Source organism: Peromyscus maniculatus, chromosome 8 (assembly GCF_049852395.1).
Source record: "Peromyscus maniculatus bairdii isolate BWxNUB_F1_BW_parent chromosome 8, HU_Pman_BW_mat_3.1, whole genome shotgun sequence".
NCBI classification, from domain to species: domain Eukaryota; kingdom Metazoa; phylum Chordata; class Mammalia; order Rodentia; family Cricetidae; genus Peromyscus; species Peromyscus maniculatus.
Genome location: NC_134859.1, coordinates 95276246 through 95291914, shown reverse-complemented (window position 1 = coordinate 95291914; position 15669 = coordinate 95276246). Strand labels below are relative to the sequence as shown.

Here is a 15669-nt window from a genome sequence, read left to right as displayed (position 1 = left end):
CAAATGAAGTGGCCCGGAGTCTTCACTCCATTTCCCCACCTGAAATGAGTAGCAGTGTCTACAGACACAGCAAAAGCCCAGTTAATTGATTTTATTTATATATATATATATATATATATATATATATATATATATATATATATATATATATATAATTCCATTGGCACAAGAAAGCACAATAGCTCTTCCCGGACAAGCCAGAAATAGCCACTGTACTGGAAGGCACATTAGAGGAGGGATGTTAACCTGTAATGTCAACACCAAGAACTAAATATTCTTGAATCGACAGGTAGGAAAAACATTTTTTTAGGTGTGCCAATCTCTAAGAGACAACCTTCCTTGGGAAATTGTTGTAGTTGCTTTATCAAAAGGAGGTAGAAAAAAACTAGAATAACTGTCACGGGGGCCTTCTCATCCTTGTAGCAAGAGCCAAAGACAGCAAGTGTAGACATAGGTGTCACTGGATGAGCAGGCACAATCATGATTCCTTCCCCCACCATGAAAGGAGCCCGCAGTGGAGATGCTTACAAGATTAGGGTCCCCTTGCATGACATCATTAGCTTGTTTAGAGAATATGATGATGGTTTGGGGTTGGCAGCTATTTTTTAAATTACTTTGAAAGAATTTCTCAGACTTGCAAGAGTTGGGAAGCTGGGCATGGTGGCAGCCCTCCAGTAATACCACGACTCAAGAGGTGGAGGTAGTGGGATCATGAACTGGAAGACAGCCCGAACTACATAGTGAGATCCAGTCTCAAAAAAGCCAAAGGCTAGGGGTGTGACTTAGAGGTACAGCACTTGCCTGGCAGGCATAAGGCCCTGGGTTCAATCCCAGCACTACAAGGGGAAAAAGAATGTCTACATTCCCATTGCCTAGATGTTAACATTGGACCATGCTTACCTTGTGCTTTTTTCAATTTGTTCTCTGAATCCATACACACACACACACACACACACACACACACACACACACACACACACACACGTTTTCCTGAACCTCTTGAGATTAAGTTGTTGTAATGCTTCTTGGAACATAAATGATTCTGTGCATATTTTCTAAACTTGAGGACATCTCATGGCACAGTGTCCTTTCGATAATGAGTCTGCACAGTTGCTTGTATAGAGCAGGTGCTACACAGGTGGAGGAGGAAGTCCGTAGTGGTTATCTGACTGAGATCATGTCTCTGGCACATCTAATCAGCCCTCTTGAGTGGCAGGCAGATTCATTTTCCTGGTCTTTCTGTTGAGCCAGTAACCGGGATGCTAATTAAAACTGAGATTCTCAAGACTCAAGGAGCTTTGCTGACAATTTAAAAACACTAACCATCCTTGGAGAAAGAAGAAATTGCATCATGGTGTAGCAGGGTTTGATTTAAGCCTTTAAATCATTCTCTGTCAGCATCTTTCACTGGTGAATTAGAAGCAAGCACTTTCTCCTATTCTTTAATAATTACTTTCTCAAATATTTTTCTGCTTGGAATAAATGGAACATTTTTAATAATAATAAATATAAGTAAATTCTAAGCCTTAGAGCTTCGGTGGTTAAGGATTATATACATCCATATAGACCTTGTCTGCCTCAAGTTGACATGTTCACATTGTCCAAAGGTCAAGTCCACAGCAATGATGGTCACTGTACTACTTTGGAAAAGAGAACTTTAAATCCCCAATATCTAGCCACTTATGTAAAGAAAGGCCAAATTGAATGCACATTTTTATCCCATAGAAAATAACACTTGATAAGCTGGAACTATTCGCATGCCTCAAGAATATACTCATTGAAAAAGCCAGATGTGATAGCACACAACCATTATCCCAGTGCTGGGAAAATGTAGACAAGCAGATCTCTGGGTCTCACTCACCATCCTGCCCAGCCTATGTGGGAGGCTCTAGACTAGTAAGGGACTGTCTCAAAAAAACAAGGTAGACAGATTCTAAGGGATGACAGCTGAGATTGTCCTCTGGCCTATATAAGCATACACTCATAATGCTCTTACTTTATTGTTTTGTCTTTTGATAAAGGGTTTCTCTATATAGCCCTGGCTGTTCTACTGTGTAGATTAGGCTAGCTTCCTTGAACTCTGAGATCTACCTACCTTTGCCTCCTGAGTGCTAGGATTAAAGGTGTGTGCCATCATGCTTGACTAAAGCACACACTTGTGTGGACGTATATCTTGTATCTGTCAGCAAACCCATCCAGAAAATTAGACTCCTTCCAAATAGCACTTACCCTTCCCAAGACAATGTTCCAAGGCAATAGGTGAGCTGAGTATGTCTAATGATGTCCAAAAAACCAAAGCCCTTCTCTAGTCCCTCACCCCAGAGATAGGTTCAGAAGTAGAGGACATCTCTATCACTTTCAGGCAATTATTACCATTAAAATACTATCCATCTGTGGCCAAATGATCAGCCAAGCACTAAATATAAAAGGAAAGATGGTCTCTCCTCCTCCCTAACTTCTAGTCCAACAATTCATGGTCTTTTCTGTAACCTTCCAGAAAGTTATATGCATATGTAAACCTATACATAAAGGAGATAGTCGGCATTTCACATCTTACATCTTTCACATAGCAGTGTACCACAGAGGTTCATGGGTTCATGGCATTCTTCACATGGCCGTTCCTGATTCTTGACATCTCCAAATCCTCTCCTCTGTCCGTTCTTATTCTCCAGACTTTCTGTACCAAAATGCACTGGCTTCAGTGGGCATCCAGTCCTTCGGTGAGCGCCCTTCCCGGACCTTGAGTGACTAAGCAAACTAACTGCACTTTTTAACCATTAACCATGTGTGTGCCGCTGCTTGCCCTCACCCTGCATCGAGGCCTCCCCTGAGTATGCTGATCTTCGTGGAAAGGGCAGAGCAGTAGCCAGAGGCCTTGCCCAGGGCCTTCTGTGCTGTTGACCTTACCTCCCAGGAAGCATGAGGCAGATTACACCAGCTTGTGTCTGCTACTGGCTATTTAATTCATACAAAGAGATAAAGGGAACTGTGCAAAGGTGCGGTGATATTCTCACAAATGCTCACACTACACAGCACAGGGCTGTAGTCTCCCCCAGAACAGAGACTTCAGTATTGGTAAACATTCTCCTGATGCCAAGGATACCCTGACATATCCAGCAACTGTAAGAAGTCCTCCCCAGATTTCTACATTTCTTTTTATTTCTATGCTTTTGCAGCTAACCTTTATGCTTCATTTGTTCTAAACTCTGCCTACCCTCTGGGACTTGTGTGGTTTTGCTTTCTAGCAGTCATTCTGTAGCCACTCATATTCCCATGCCAGCAACCATGGAGTTATATTCAACATTACTGAGACACCGTGGAGTTTAGACCAACACGTGTATTGCACATGCTCAGTGCTCCTGGGGTGAGAATCACAGGCAGGAGCCATGCCCTGCAGCACAGCTCATTCTCCCGCCTCTGCCCTTTCACAGAACAAGGGTTTGGAAGGCTGCTTACCAGGAAATGGGTACAGAACTTTGCAACCCAGCTTCCACCTTGAGCCTGCATCATTCCATGCTCGGTAACATCTTTCCTATGCCTGACTTCTCTTGGGTCACTTTATTGATTGGTAAATTTACTAAACAGGGAGTGTCTTGGTTTCTTTCTGTCATTGTGATAAAATACCTGACAAAAGCAGCTTAGGAGATAAATGGTTCATTTTAGCTCATTGTTTTTTGGCAAATCAAGGTGGCAAAAACTCTATCTGGTCATACCCATGGAGAAGAGAAGAGAAGAATGGATGCATGGTGTTTGCAATCACTTGTTTCTCCCACTATTATGTAGTTCAGGATCCCTGGCTAGGAAGTGGTGTCACCTTCAGTAGGCAGGGCTTCCTCAATGTAATCAAGACAATCCCTCACAGACTTGTCCACAAGCCAATCTGATATCTGCTCTGGATAATCCCTCATTGAGACTGTCTTCCAAGGTGCTTCTAGATTGGTTCTAGTTGATGATTCAAACTAATCATCATGGGTAGAGGTATCAAAGTGATAAAGATGTTAACTCCTTAATAAAGAGATAAAAGAGAAGGCAGATTGTTAACAGCATTCATTCGTTCTTCAAATGTCATCAGTTTGCATGCAGGGCTATTGCCACACATTTGTATCTTCTCTCTGTAAATTGTTTCATCATTTAGAAAGGCCTCACATACACTAAGTCCTTCAGCCCTCACACAGCTGGAAGGTGTGTGGTCACACCCCATTTTACCTTTAAAGGGAGATGCAATGAGATTCCTAAAGCTACCCCTGGGCCTCTTGATCTCTGGCCTGGTCCTCCACTTGGCTGTCCCTCCTCAAGTGTCAGCACTGCCCGATAAGAACCAGACCCCAACTATTCTCAAGGAGATCAGGGATCTGCCTGGGTTCACACACCAGCCTGGTCAGGTCTGGACTGCTTCTTGCTGACAATTTCTCTTCTGAGTTTGTCCCATGCCACCTTTCTGGCAAAGATTTCCACTGGTGAGAGCTGTTGGTGGCCTCTGGAGGTGCACAGTATGCTTATTCACTCCAGAGGCATTGTCTGTAAGCTGACTTAGCCACTGTGAAGGTCTAGTGGACTAGAACTCAGAGGTCACAAACATCCCAAACTTGTCTGTTGTTATAGCTGCGATGGAGGCTGCCCTTCAAATGGCTGGGGTGATAGTGTTTCAGCTTCAGCCCTGATGAATGGTGGGAGAGCACCTGCAGTCAAGCAAGCTCCTTCTACCACTCATTGGCTTGCTTATCCAAGATCTCACTGGGTATCCAAGCTTGTCTCTTAGCTCCCTACTCAGCTCCAAGGTGGCACCTAAACCTCGTTACCCATTGAGCTGATGCTCTCAAGGTTGGATCACAGGAACCAGGCAATAGATTCTTAAATGTATTATCACCTGCCCAAATATCCAATGAGCTCTGGTTGTTACAATCCTTGTCTGGATTTGCTAGTGGTATTTAAAATCTCTACATAGCATTGTTAAAAACAAGCCGTTCACAATCTTCTCCACTCTTCCCAAAAGAGATCATCTGTTTCTGGGCCTGGTTTTTCTTGGAAGTGCAGACAGTTCTTTTTTCATGATATCAGATTTGTGACAAAAATCCTCATGCTGTCCCCCCAGTACCCTTTTTGGGGTCGACACTTATTGTGGTATGACAACCTTCAGAATAAAACATCCTCCAAGTCTTGGGTCTCATCTCATGTTCAGAATCAACCCCCAACTTTTCAAAGGCTGTCCCTTCCCATTTCCTGCTAAGATATACTCACCCCTCATTGTGTCTGTTTGGAGTTTGTTTTTTGTTTTGTGTTGTCTATCTCATGGTTGATGTGTCTAAACTTGACTGATTCAATTTTTATTCTTTGTCCTCTGTCTGCCCTTGCTCTGGTCTCTCCAGTTTAAGAAAAGGCTTGACTTGCTAAAATGTGATTTCTCTCCCTCTTTCTTTGAGCCAGGGAAAATTCCAAGGAGAGTTAAGGTGAGAAAAGAGGAAGGTATCTCTGGCAGTGAGCAGTTTTGAGACTACCAGTCACGTGTCCATTCTGTGTGATCACAGAGCAGTGACTGGATTGACCGGGGTTCCAGGCTTTCCCCTTAGCTCTACAGTCTTCAGTATAGATGGCATGAAGCTTCACCAAAAGAGTGCTTCCATCCCATTTATTACAACATTTGGCTTTATAAGCCCTAGCCGCCTTCTTCCTTCCCTGTCTCTCTGTGTTGATGTTTATGTGAATCCCCTTTGTACATTTTGAGGACTCACCTTTTGGTTTTTGTTTGTTTTTTTTCCTCCTTTGGCAATAAAGCTATGTGTGGTGATATACAGCTATTTCACTAAGAATCTTCTCACTTGAAACTAATTTGTGAGACTCATAAAGACAGTATTAAAATAAAGGACCACACTCATACAATCTTTTCAGAGAACAAGTCCATAAATGTAATGCTAGACAGGCAGGCAAAGAGAACATTACCTTGGCTAGCCTCGGTCTGCCTTGTACGGACTCATATTCTCTCTCTTTTTTCTCAGAACCTCCTCCTCACTCTTCTTTATGTGGTTAGTATTAGAAAAAGCACAAATGATATTTTCTTACAGGTGCTGTTGCCCACCTTCTAAAAGCATCAACAGTAAATGCACTTGAATTCTTCCAAGCAGTGGGTTTTCCTCAAAGCCAACCCTCACAGGGTGGTACCACTCACTTAGATCGCTTTTTCTTTGGGCTCCTGCAACTTCTGCATGCTCTGGTCCCACATGTGGCTGCTTCTGCCTAGTTTCCTAGCTTGGCCCCTTCACACCAACCACAGGACCTCTCATTACATTCTAGATATATGGAAACCCGTGTTTCGTAACAGCTGCACTGTTGACATTTTGAGTCAATAAGTCTTTGGAGGTGAGAAGAAATCCTTCATTTTAGGGCATTTAGTAGTGTCCCATCCTAACCACTAGATGACAATGGCACCCCTTGTCCAAGTTATGACAATTAAAAAAAAAATGGATTCCCTGGAGGAAAACTCTTACCTTGTTAAAAAACAAAGTCTTATAAAAAAAAAAAAAAGATAACTGTTTCTTTGGCTGTTTACATCCAATAGAGTTGAATGTGGTACCTCAGTGGAAGCCGATTTGCATTATTTGTGATTTGTGGATCAAATGCAGACTCCTGATAAATTCCAGAGTAGAAACTGTATTTCCTTACCTGCTTCCTGAAGAGCCCTTTTCGGTGGTTCAAGATATCCTCTGCATGTGGGGTGATGTGACTGCAGGCTCTGCCTCTGCTGACATTTGCTTTGAAGTGCTTTGGGTTCTTGCAAAGAAAAGCATCATGGGAATATACAGTTTGAAAGCTGAAGCTTTGTTGCTCCATGTATAGGAGTGAGACTGATAATGATGAGTGTGTTTCATTGCCTGTATGGACAACACAGAGTGACTTAAAGACATTCCTCCCACCATACAACATCACCACACAGAACTCTGCCCTTACCACATAGACACCCCACACATTGCCTCCCCCATTACTGCAGTATGAAATGTCCTTGAGTTTGGAGTACATAACTGCTTATTAAGTGATAATACTGGAAAGGGATACTGTTGTTTTTGAAGACCTTGCTTTAAACTTAGGACATGTTTTCTACCTCCTTAGACAATTATTTGCTGAGAAAAAAAGTAGGAAAATTATAATGAAATGAGATTCTCTAGAAAACCCATTTAGAAGATAGAAGGGATAAGAAAATACAGCCCATGAGGCTAACAGATCTTAGTTTAAAATAATAATACTAATAATAATATGTACTGAACTGTGACCAAGCACTGGGTTCTATGTAGAACTTGACAGCAAACCTTTTTAACATCATGAGGGGGGAGATACAGTTCCTCTCTCCACACTATAAAAGAGAAAATTGGGTAGATTCCACCTCACAGATTACCTAGAACTGCCCTCTGCTACAGATCCAAGAATGCCTCTCTGGGTTAAAACATGCTGATTTGCCGGGCAGTGGTGGCACACGCCTTTAATCCCAGCACTCGGGAAGCAGAGCCAGGTGGATCTCTGTGAGTTCGAGGCCAGCCTGGTCTCCAAAGCGAGTTCCAGGAAAGGCACAAAGCTACACAGAGAAACCCTGTCTCGAAAAACCAAAAAAAAAAAAAAACATGCTGATTCAAAATAAGTTCATGTTGCTCTAGATGTGCTATCAACAGATCAAAGAACAATGGTTTGTAGCATGCTCAGAATCATTATTAGTAGCATTGGTGAAACTCCCAACTCTTTTTTGGAAGTCCCAGAGACCTTGACATGCCTTAACCTTTCTAGGTATCTTGGAAAGTGAGGATACTCCTTCCCTGCCTTCCTAGAATGAGTTTAATGTTTTGCAAGTATATCGTGCAGTGGGTCTTATATAACTCTAAGTTGTATAATTGACTCCAAGTTGAGTAAAGACTCTCATGCACTACTGCTTAAGCAACTGCCTAGTTAGACAATCACAGGGTAGCTATGCCAGAAGCCTCCATCTGCAATGACTTGGCTGATCCTGAAGGAAGACAATATTTAAGACAGATCACAGGCCTTACTGTGCCTCCCCAGTTAAGTGCCTACCTCCTCCCGCCTTGAGACCATGCTGAGAATGAGCCCCATGTTGACCTGCCTGCCACTTGACCAGCTCTAACCAGATTGCAGAATTCTCGCTGGGTGTAAGAACTCATCTCCTACCATCATCACTGTACCTACCCCATACTGCCTTAAGATTACTCTGAGGTCTGGAGTTTCTAAAACATCCCAGTTATATGGCAAAGATACACAGCTTCTGTCTGATTATAAATATTATTACAAAGAAGCAGATGTGACACAATAACTTCACCCTGCCAGTTCAAGGGTATTTACAGGCACAACCAACATCATGGCCTTTTCAACATGGAGCTATTACTGATGGCCCTGTGTGTGCATCATTCATGCTAATAGCTCTGCTTGCTCAACAAGGTAATATTGAAGTAAGAGAGGCTGTCTTCTTGCTATGTTATAACCAACAGTGTGTATCCATTTGGAATTTTGACTCTAAGAATATCTGAAGATTTACAATCAAGTAACTCTCTGTTGTTTGCTGTGCCTGGCTTCTGACTCCAGTAGGCCTGCAAGTCCTCCAAGAGTCTTCTTGCCCAGCCAGGCCCAATTTCCCTGGGGCACGCCCTTTCCCTCCAAATGCTCTCAGAATACTACTCCCAAGTTTTGCATCTTCTGACCTCTTCTTTTTCTTTTTTTCCCCACAGTGTGGCAAAGGAGCCGAAAACTTTGACAAGTTCTTTACGCGAGGACAGCCTGTCTTAACACCACCAGATCAGCTGGTCATCGCTAACATAGACCAGTCTGATTTTGAAGGGTTCTCATATGTCAACCCCCAGTTTGTGCACCCAATCTTGCAAAGTGCAGTATGAAATCTGAAAATGAGAGATCAAATGCCTCCCCAGCCCCCAGCCTCCCCAGCAGTGGGAAATGATCCTTAACCTAAAATTTTAAGGCTATGGCCTTGTATTTTGTTCCACACAGAGACCTGAAAATTCTAAGGACATTAGTCCATAAGTGATCAACTTTTCAGGTTCTCTCTCTCTCTCTCTCTCTCTCTCTCTCTCTCTCTCTCTCTCTCTCTCTCTCCCTCCCTCCCTCCCTCTTCTCTTTTACAATGAAGAACATTATCTTAGTGGATGATGACATAATGTACAGAGTCCAGCTTAATTATGTAGAAGCACATCTGACTCTAAGTTAATTCTTCCTGGAAAACAAAGAGATTTGTACCCCCTCCCCTTTTTGGTACGATTTGATATATTCTCCATACCCTCCATCTTTGGATTTTCATCATGAGGATCCCTCAACCAGAGATAGTAAAGTGAACCTGCTCCAGCTCAAGCACTGGAAACATCTCCACCCAAGGTGTCTTTGGAATGAAAGAACAGGAAGCCCAAAGAGTAAGCAATGAGAGGTTGGGGGGTAGTAGTGTCTTCAAGACCCCATTGCTTCTATTCTCTGCTTCAATAGAAACAGTCCCTAGAATCTGAGAGGGCAGGATGGACCTAATCACCGTTCCCAAATGTCATAGCACATCCATAGTGCAGCAATGTGACAATGAAAGAAAACTTTAGACGAATATTCACTGAATCTATCATCTGTGTTGCCCTACTTGGTTGATAACTATCTTAATAACTCATTCTTTTTAAGAGGCCAAATCATGTAAGGACATTGCTAAACAAGCATGTGAAATCATTTCAGATCAAGGATAAACCATGTGTATGTTCATTTTAATCTCTGGGAAATGATTCTTCAGTCCAGGGTGCCATCAGTAATCATGCCACTATTCACGAGTGTTGTTAGCCAACCCCACACACATGATAATATTTGCTACCTTTGTGGGTACCTTCCTAAGAAGCTGATGTGTATGCCCCTATCCCTTTTTGTACTATTTATTTAATAAGCTGCGGTGTCGTTTATGAAAGTACAATGTATAGTAATTTAATCAAAGTGTTGACTAGCATCAGTCCCTATTGATTGGTTTTCCTCCTCTTCTCTAGCCCTACCATCCACTTAGAGATGAAAAACAGTATAGTTTGCGCTCCCATTTCCAGTTCCTATCGAATGACACACCTGGAGCTGTAGGATCAAGATACTTTATGCTTATATCAGCTCAAAGATGTTTTCTTTCTAGAAGGATTTTAATATGTTTTGCGAGTGCATCATGCAATGGATTTTGCATGTTTATAACAAACCTTAATAACAAGTTAATCTATATTATTGATATAATTATATCAAGTATAAAGAGTATTATGATAATTTTTATAAGACACAATTGTGCTATATTTGTGAAGGCTCATGTTTCCAGTCTGCTTTACATGTTAGCTTTATTCATTGCTGCTGTGCTCTCTCTTACCCGCAACCCCACACACTGGCACTCTATAAGATATATTAATTTTTTAATGTAGATGTAATTTTAAAAATGAATGGCTACTTTACACATTTAACTAGGCTTTTACTATATATGTGTATATATGTGTATATATATATTTGATTCTACCTGCAAACCCTGGTTTTGTTTGTGGGAATTATTTTTGAGATGAGACTCTGTTAACTTCATGTCCTCCTCTGTCTGGGTTCCTCCACCACTCCTCCTCTTGGGGATAGCTGGAAGCATCTAATTCCAGTATGTCTGATATGTTCATGTATGTGTGGCATTGTTACAGCACCTGGGCTGAACTCCGTGTGTGTGTGTGTGTGTGTGTGTGTGTGTGTGTGTGTGTGTGTCTGTGTGTGTCTGTCTGTATGTGTGTGTGTGTGTCTGTCTGTGTGTGTGTGTCTTTGTCTGTGTTTCTGTCTGTCTGTCTTATTCTTTTCAGCCTATGTCTTTTGGAGACTCTAGGGGTAAAAAGGTGGGAGGATTACTTCCCGTATGTTCATATAGACACACCAGAAGTATGTAGTCTGTCTTCTTGTCCTAGAATGACTCAGTGTGTACTCCAGAACACACAAACTCCATAAGACAAACTTTATCCCCATGCCTACATACAATCACCCCTGAAGCTGTCACCAACAGACTCTTCTCAGAGGCACACACTGTCTTAAAGCTGTTGCTAGAACATTCCGGTCTTTGAAGAGCACATCTTTGGTCAAACACCTTCCCAGTCCATGGTGTTTAGAAGAAGCAGGCTTTTGCAGCATTAAGAACAGGTGGAAATGGAAGTTCCACCTGTCCTTATAGAAGGCATCTCTCCCCAGAGCGTCTCCCAGCTCTCTTTGTTATTCTCCACCTGTCTGCCTGACAGTCACATAATGTGCAAACCACCAAGAGTGTTTGAGATAAGGAACATAGGCTGTTCTGAAAACCCCTATCAGAAGGAGATATGGAGCCAGGAATGGGCCAACCCAGAAGAGAGCAGTTTCTTCTGCAATTTTTCATGAATTCCAGACTTCAGAACTCAAAAAGGGTCTCAAGTATGGCTCTTAGAAGTTCAACTCATCATCTTGGTGGCCAGCCTTATCAAAAACACTATACTTGGTCCAACGGTAAAGAAACTGGTGTATGAGCCTTGGAAATGAAAGGATTGTTCTTTACCAAGGGAACCTCTCAAGGTGCGGGAAGCCACAGAGAAGAAACACAAGGGTCGTAGACAATCCGTCCCAAGGTGCCAAGCTGCCTGCTTGCTTTAAGCAAGTAGCAGGCTTGAGTTTTCCCTTAAATAGCCAGCATCCAGCTCCAAGTGATTCAACTTCCCTAGAAAACACGTGCAATCCCTTGAGTGGCTTGTATGCTTAGAGAATATGAAACAACATTCTCAAAAGGGAGAGAAAAAAACAGAAAACATGACATAGCCACAGAGCCAGCATTTGCCTAAGGAACACAACACACTGGAGAAGAAACCTAGGAGAAATGATAACAATTTAAGGATGTATTCATGATGCAGCCTATTTTATACACTGCTGAGTGTTAAATTTAGATTAAAGGCTAATACTTTAAAGATCTGGGCAGCCTGAGACAGTTATTGCTGCAAAACTAACTCATGTGTATAGCCATTAACAGCTCTTAGGCAGGATCAACTGATAAAATTCTACACCATTGTCCCACTTCACAGGCCCTGTGTGAAATGGGGCTCCAGGAAAAAGACTGCTGTTTGAACTGAAGCAACCACTGTGGCAGCTGGAATCAGGAGAGTGCCTTGAAGGGTTTAGTCCCTGGGGGAGCTCTTTAGGAAGCACCTGGTCTCAGTCGGACTCTGCCTGCAGTGATAGGTCCTGTGGACAGAACCTAGCACAATATGAGTCTCCACAGGACCCATCTGGCTGTGACCCAGAAAATCCACTGAAATTACTTTGTATTATATTCCCCTGGAAGCTGCCATTGCTCAGTGGCAGCTCTTCCCTCTTCCACCACAGGCCAGTGGGGCTAGCTCTGCTTTTGGCATGGCATCTAAAGTTCCCCAGTTGAATGGAAGACGCTGGAGTATGCTGCCAGGTACAGCCCTGGCAGTTAATGGGAGGCCCACCTCCAGGCAGGAGCTAATTCAGGAAGTAAATGAGAAGCCCCAGGAACTAAAATGACTGCCCTTCACCACATCACCCTCTGATCTCTGTGGCCTGGCTTGAGCCTTTTCTTTAATTGGCCTTTTTATTAGTAATTTGAGAAATTCGGGAGGCCAAGAGTTTTCTGAAAGCTCGGCCTGCGATGGTCACATGAAAGATCACCGGAGGCCAGTTTTAACCCTCAAGTGTTGTCGCTCATTTGCTACTGTTCTTAGCAGCATGTGGTGGCTTGTCAAGCCCAAAAGAACCACCCATTGATGTGTCCCAAAGAGGAGGAGGCTGAGGTCAACACCATCAGGGAAGAGCAGGGTTTGAGTTCACCCAGAAAGACAGGGAAGGTGGGGGAGAGGCTGTGGTACCTGCCTGGGCTTTCCACTGGGGGTCATTGTTGCAAATGGAAGTTACCCTTTGTTGGTCCTGAAATGTGTGATTTTGTCAAGGATACAGTCTGTTCCTTCTCAGACCCTCCCATCTGTAAGAAGTCCTTTGCCCTGGGTGGAGTCAGGCCAGCCAGCAGACCCTGGAAGGAAGCCACTCAGCTCCGCCTCTTTTTCTCTTATAATTTCGGCAGCTGAGACTAGGTGCACAAGTTGGAAAAACAAACAAACAAAAAACAACCAACAGTGTCCTGCCAGCTTCTGCTTAGCAGAAAAAATAGGAAGGCTTTGTGCATGGCTTTCTTTTCTCAAAATAGAAGAGAGGGGAAACTGAGGGTCATGTGCTTTTAAATGCCTCAGCAAGGCAACACCACCTGACAGTCCGTGTCTCACCTTTCCTGTGTGTCACACTGTTTCCTATTTGTTTACAGCCCCAGAAGGGAAGGGGTGCCTGCCCCTGCCCCACGACTGAGCACACCAAACAGGCATGCTCAGGAGATGCATGCTGAGCCAGGGACCTGAAAGGATGCTGACCATGAGAGGTTCAGGACAATGGTTAGCACTGGCTTTCCTAACACTAGCTTGACACAATGTTAGGAAACAGGTTTGGAAAATGGTTTTCCTTGAACTGCTGCTAACAAAATATGCTGGAACAGTCAAGACTGCTGGCATGTCTTATGTGGGCCAGTGCAGCAAATGTAGAGAAAGACGTTTCTTTCTGCTGTTAGAATAGTCCAGAAAATCGGGAAAGGGTGCTTGAGACATGCACAGATGCAGTGTTCTAGAAATGGTGTCCACAGCTGTCCTGGTGATAGGTCAGCATCAGGACTCAATGGCTAAAAGGATGTACGGCTCAGCTTTCTGTGCCCCTCATTCATGTGGTCAGGTGTGAGTTAATAAACACACTGAACACACTTAAGTCATTCAACAGCCTTACTGTGACCCTCCCCAGAAGCCCACAAGTTCCAAAGACTTTTTTTTTAAACCCAAAACAAGAAATTAACTTATTAACTCCAGTAGAAGACCTGAATATCCTGGGCTATTTGTACTTTTTTATAGAAAACTTTAATAACTCAATTCTTTTCAAATGAGTTTTTTAAAATAAAACTAATAAAAATTTCATAAAATTCCAATTCCATGGAGCCTATAGGAGGATTTAATCCGAGTTGGATAGAGCACCCTTGACCTGCAATCCCACTGCAGGATTTTCCCACACCAGTAAAATCTGAAGCCCACATATCATTAAACTGTAGGGAAGGTGGCTTCATAGGCCCCCTTCCTGATGCAGCCCTGGGAGAGCATTCTTGGGGATCTCGAGGACCCCCTCCTCTTGCTCTCTAAGAGTCTGTGAACAAGGGGGTGCTTCTTCAACTCTGTCTCCAGTTGCTTCTGGTCCCTCGGTCTCTCACATTTGGTAAAGATTGAGAGATGCCCTCTAAGGATTTTGCCCACTGGGCAATGCAAAGCTTCTATCCCAGGAAGTAAGAGCAGCATCGAGTGTGCCTAAGGCATCCGCTTCCATGTCCCTGTGTACGAGTAGACAGAACCCTACTTTTCAGAAACTAGCTCTTGTCCCACTTTGTAAGAACCCCCTTTTCTAAAATACGACAAAAGGCGGCTTTGCACTTTCTGATTAAACAGCTGTGTCTTTTGTCTCCCGCTTCATTTAAAGACTATTCTGTGATCAATGTTTGTAGATTTTTGTTAATATTTTGCCTGGAAAAAATGTGACTCTCTCTTTGGGAGGTTTGGTAGACTATTGAAAATTATACATGAAGGTGGCTACTATTTTGAGCCTAAGTGTTTTCTAAGAATTGGCCTCCTGTCCTGACTATGAAGGTTTTTTGAGATTATCTTTTATAGGCGATCAGAAGCATTGGAAGTTGCGTTTCCTGCATGGTTTCTGTTTTGTTTTATGAAGGACGCGCCATGTTTAAATCTCTCATTGAAAAACACCATGCAAAACCCCAAATTGGTTTGGAGGAAGGAGTGAAGGCCGAGGTTTTCTGCCTGAATAGGCCACCGTTACTGATGAGCCGGAGGGGCTGCTCACTTGGTCAGCTAGCAGGGGAGAAGGATATGTAAATTACTGCATAGCTTTCTTGGATTTGTGTAACCTCTAATCTTTGTTTGCATGATTCGCTTTGTTAGATGCATTCATTGTAGTTCGGAAGCAAGTGTGTATGAATAAAGATACTGATCACTGCTGAGTGAGTGGCTGTCATTTGCATCCCGTAATGGCCTTGCTATTCTTTCCCATCCAAGTGTGCGCTGAATGGCATGGACTCCAGACACAGTCTGTAGACACTTTCTCATCTTTTCAGCGGTTTCAGGCATGGCTCTCTATTAAAGTCACTTTTAAAAAAAATTCATAAAATAGCTTTGGGGACTGGAGAGAAGGTCCAGCAGTGAAGAGCACTTGCTCTACAGTCATGGAGACCGGAGTTCAGGTCCCAGCACACACAGCAAGCAGAGTGTCCCACAAAACTGGCACTGACCGATTGGACGCCTTCTAGCTTCTGAGAAAGCCTGCGTGAGAGCATACCCACTTGCCCATATACTCACATATAAACAAGTGAATAAATAAATAAACGTATTAAAAAGAAATCAAAATGCTGTGTGCTAGGCCAGTGAGATGGTTCAGTGGGTAAAGGCACTTGCCACCAAACCTGAGGACCCGAGTTCGATCCTTGGACTCCCATGTTGGAAGGAGAGAACTGACTTGGGAAAGATGCTAGTTCTTTCTCTCTCCACCCCGCCCCCAAACAGGATCTCACATTGT

The 15669-nt window shown here is 43.2% G+C and overlaps 1 protein-coding gene across 2 annotated transcripts in view; it reads left to right on the top strand.

The window, feature by feature from the left end:
- The window catches only part of Prkca (protein kinase C alpha), a 400362-nt gene extending 385265 nt beyond the window's left edge, over window positions 1-15097 (top strand). The window contains exons 17-18 of one of the 2 annotated variants that reach the window (XM_076543615.1): window positions 2673-2720; window positions 8718-15097. In XM_076543615.1, the coding sequence (XP_076399730.1) occupies window positions 2673-2720; window positions 8718-8882 (213 nt within the window). In that variant the 3' untranslated portion in view covers window positions 8883-15097. The remainder of the gene's footprint in view (window positions 1-2672; window positions 2721-8717) is intronic. The other variant, XM_015994108.3, reaches the window with a different exon arrangement.
- The last annotated feature ends 572 nt before the right edge of the window (window positions 15098-15669 follow it).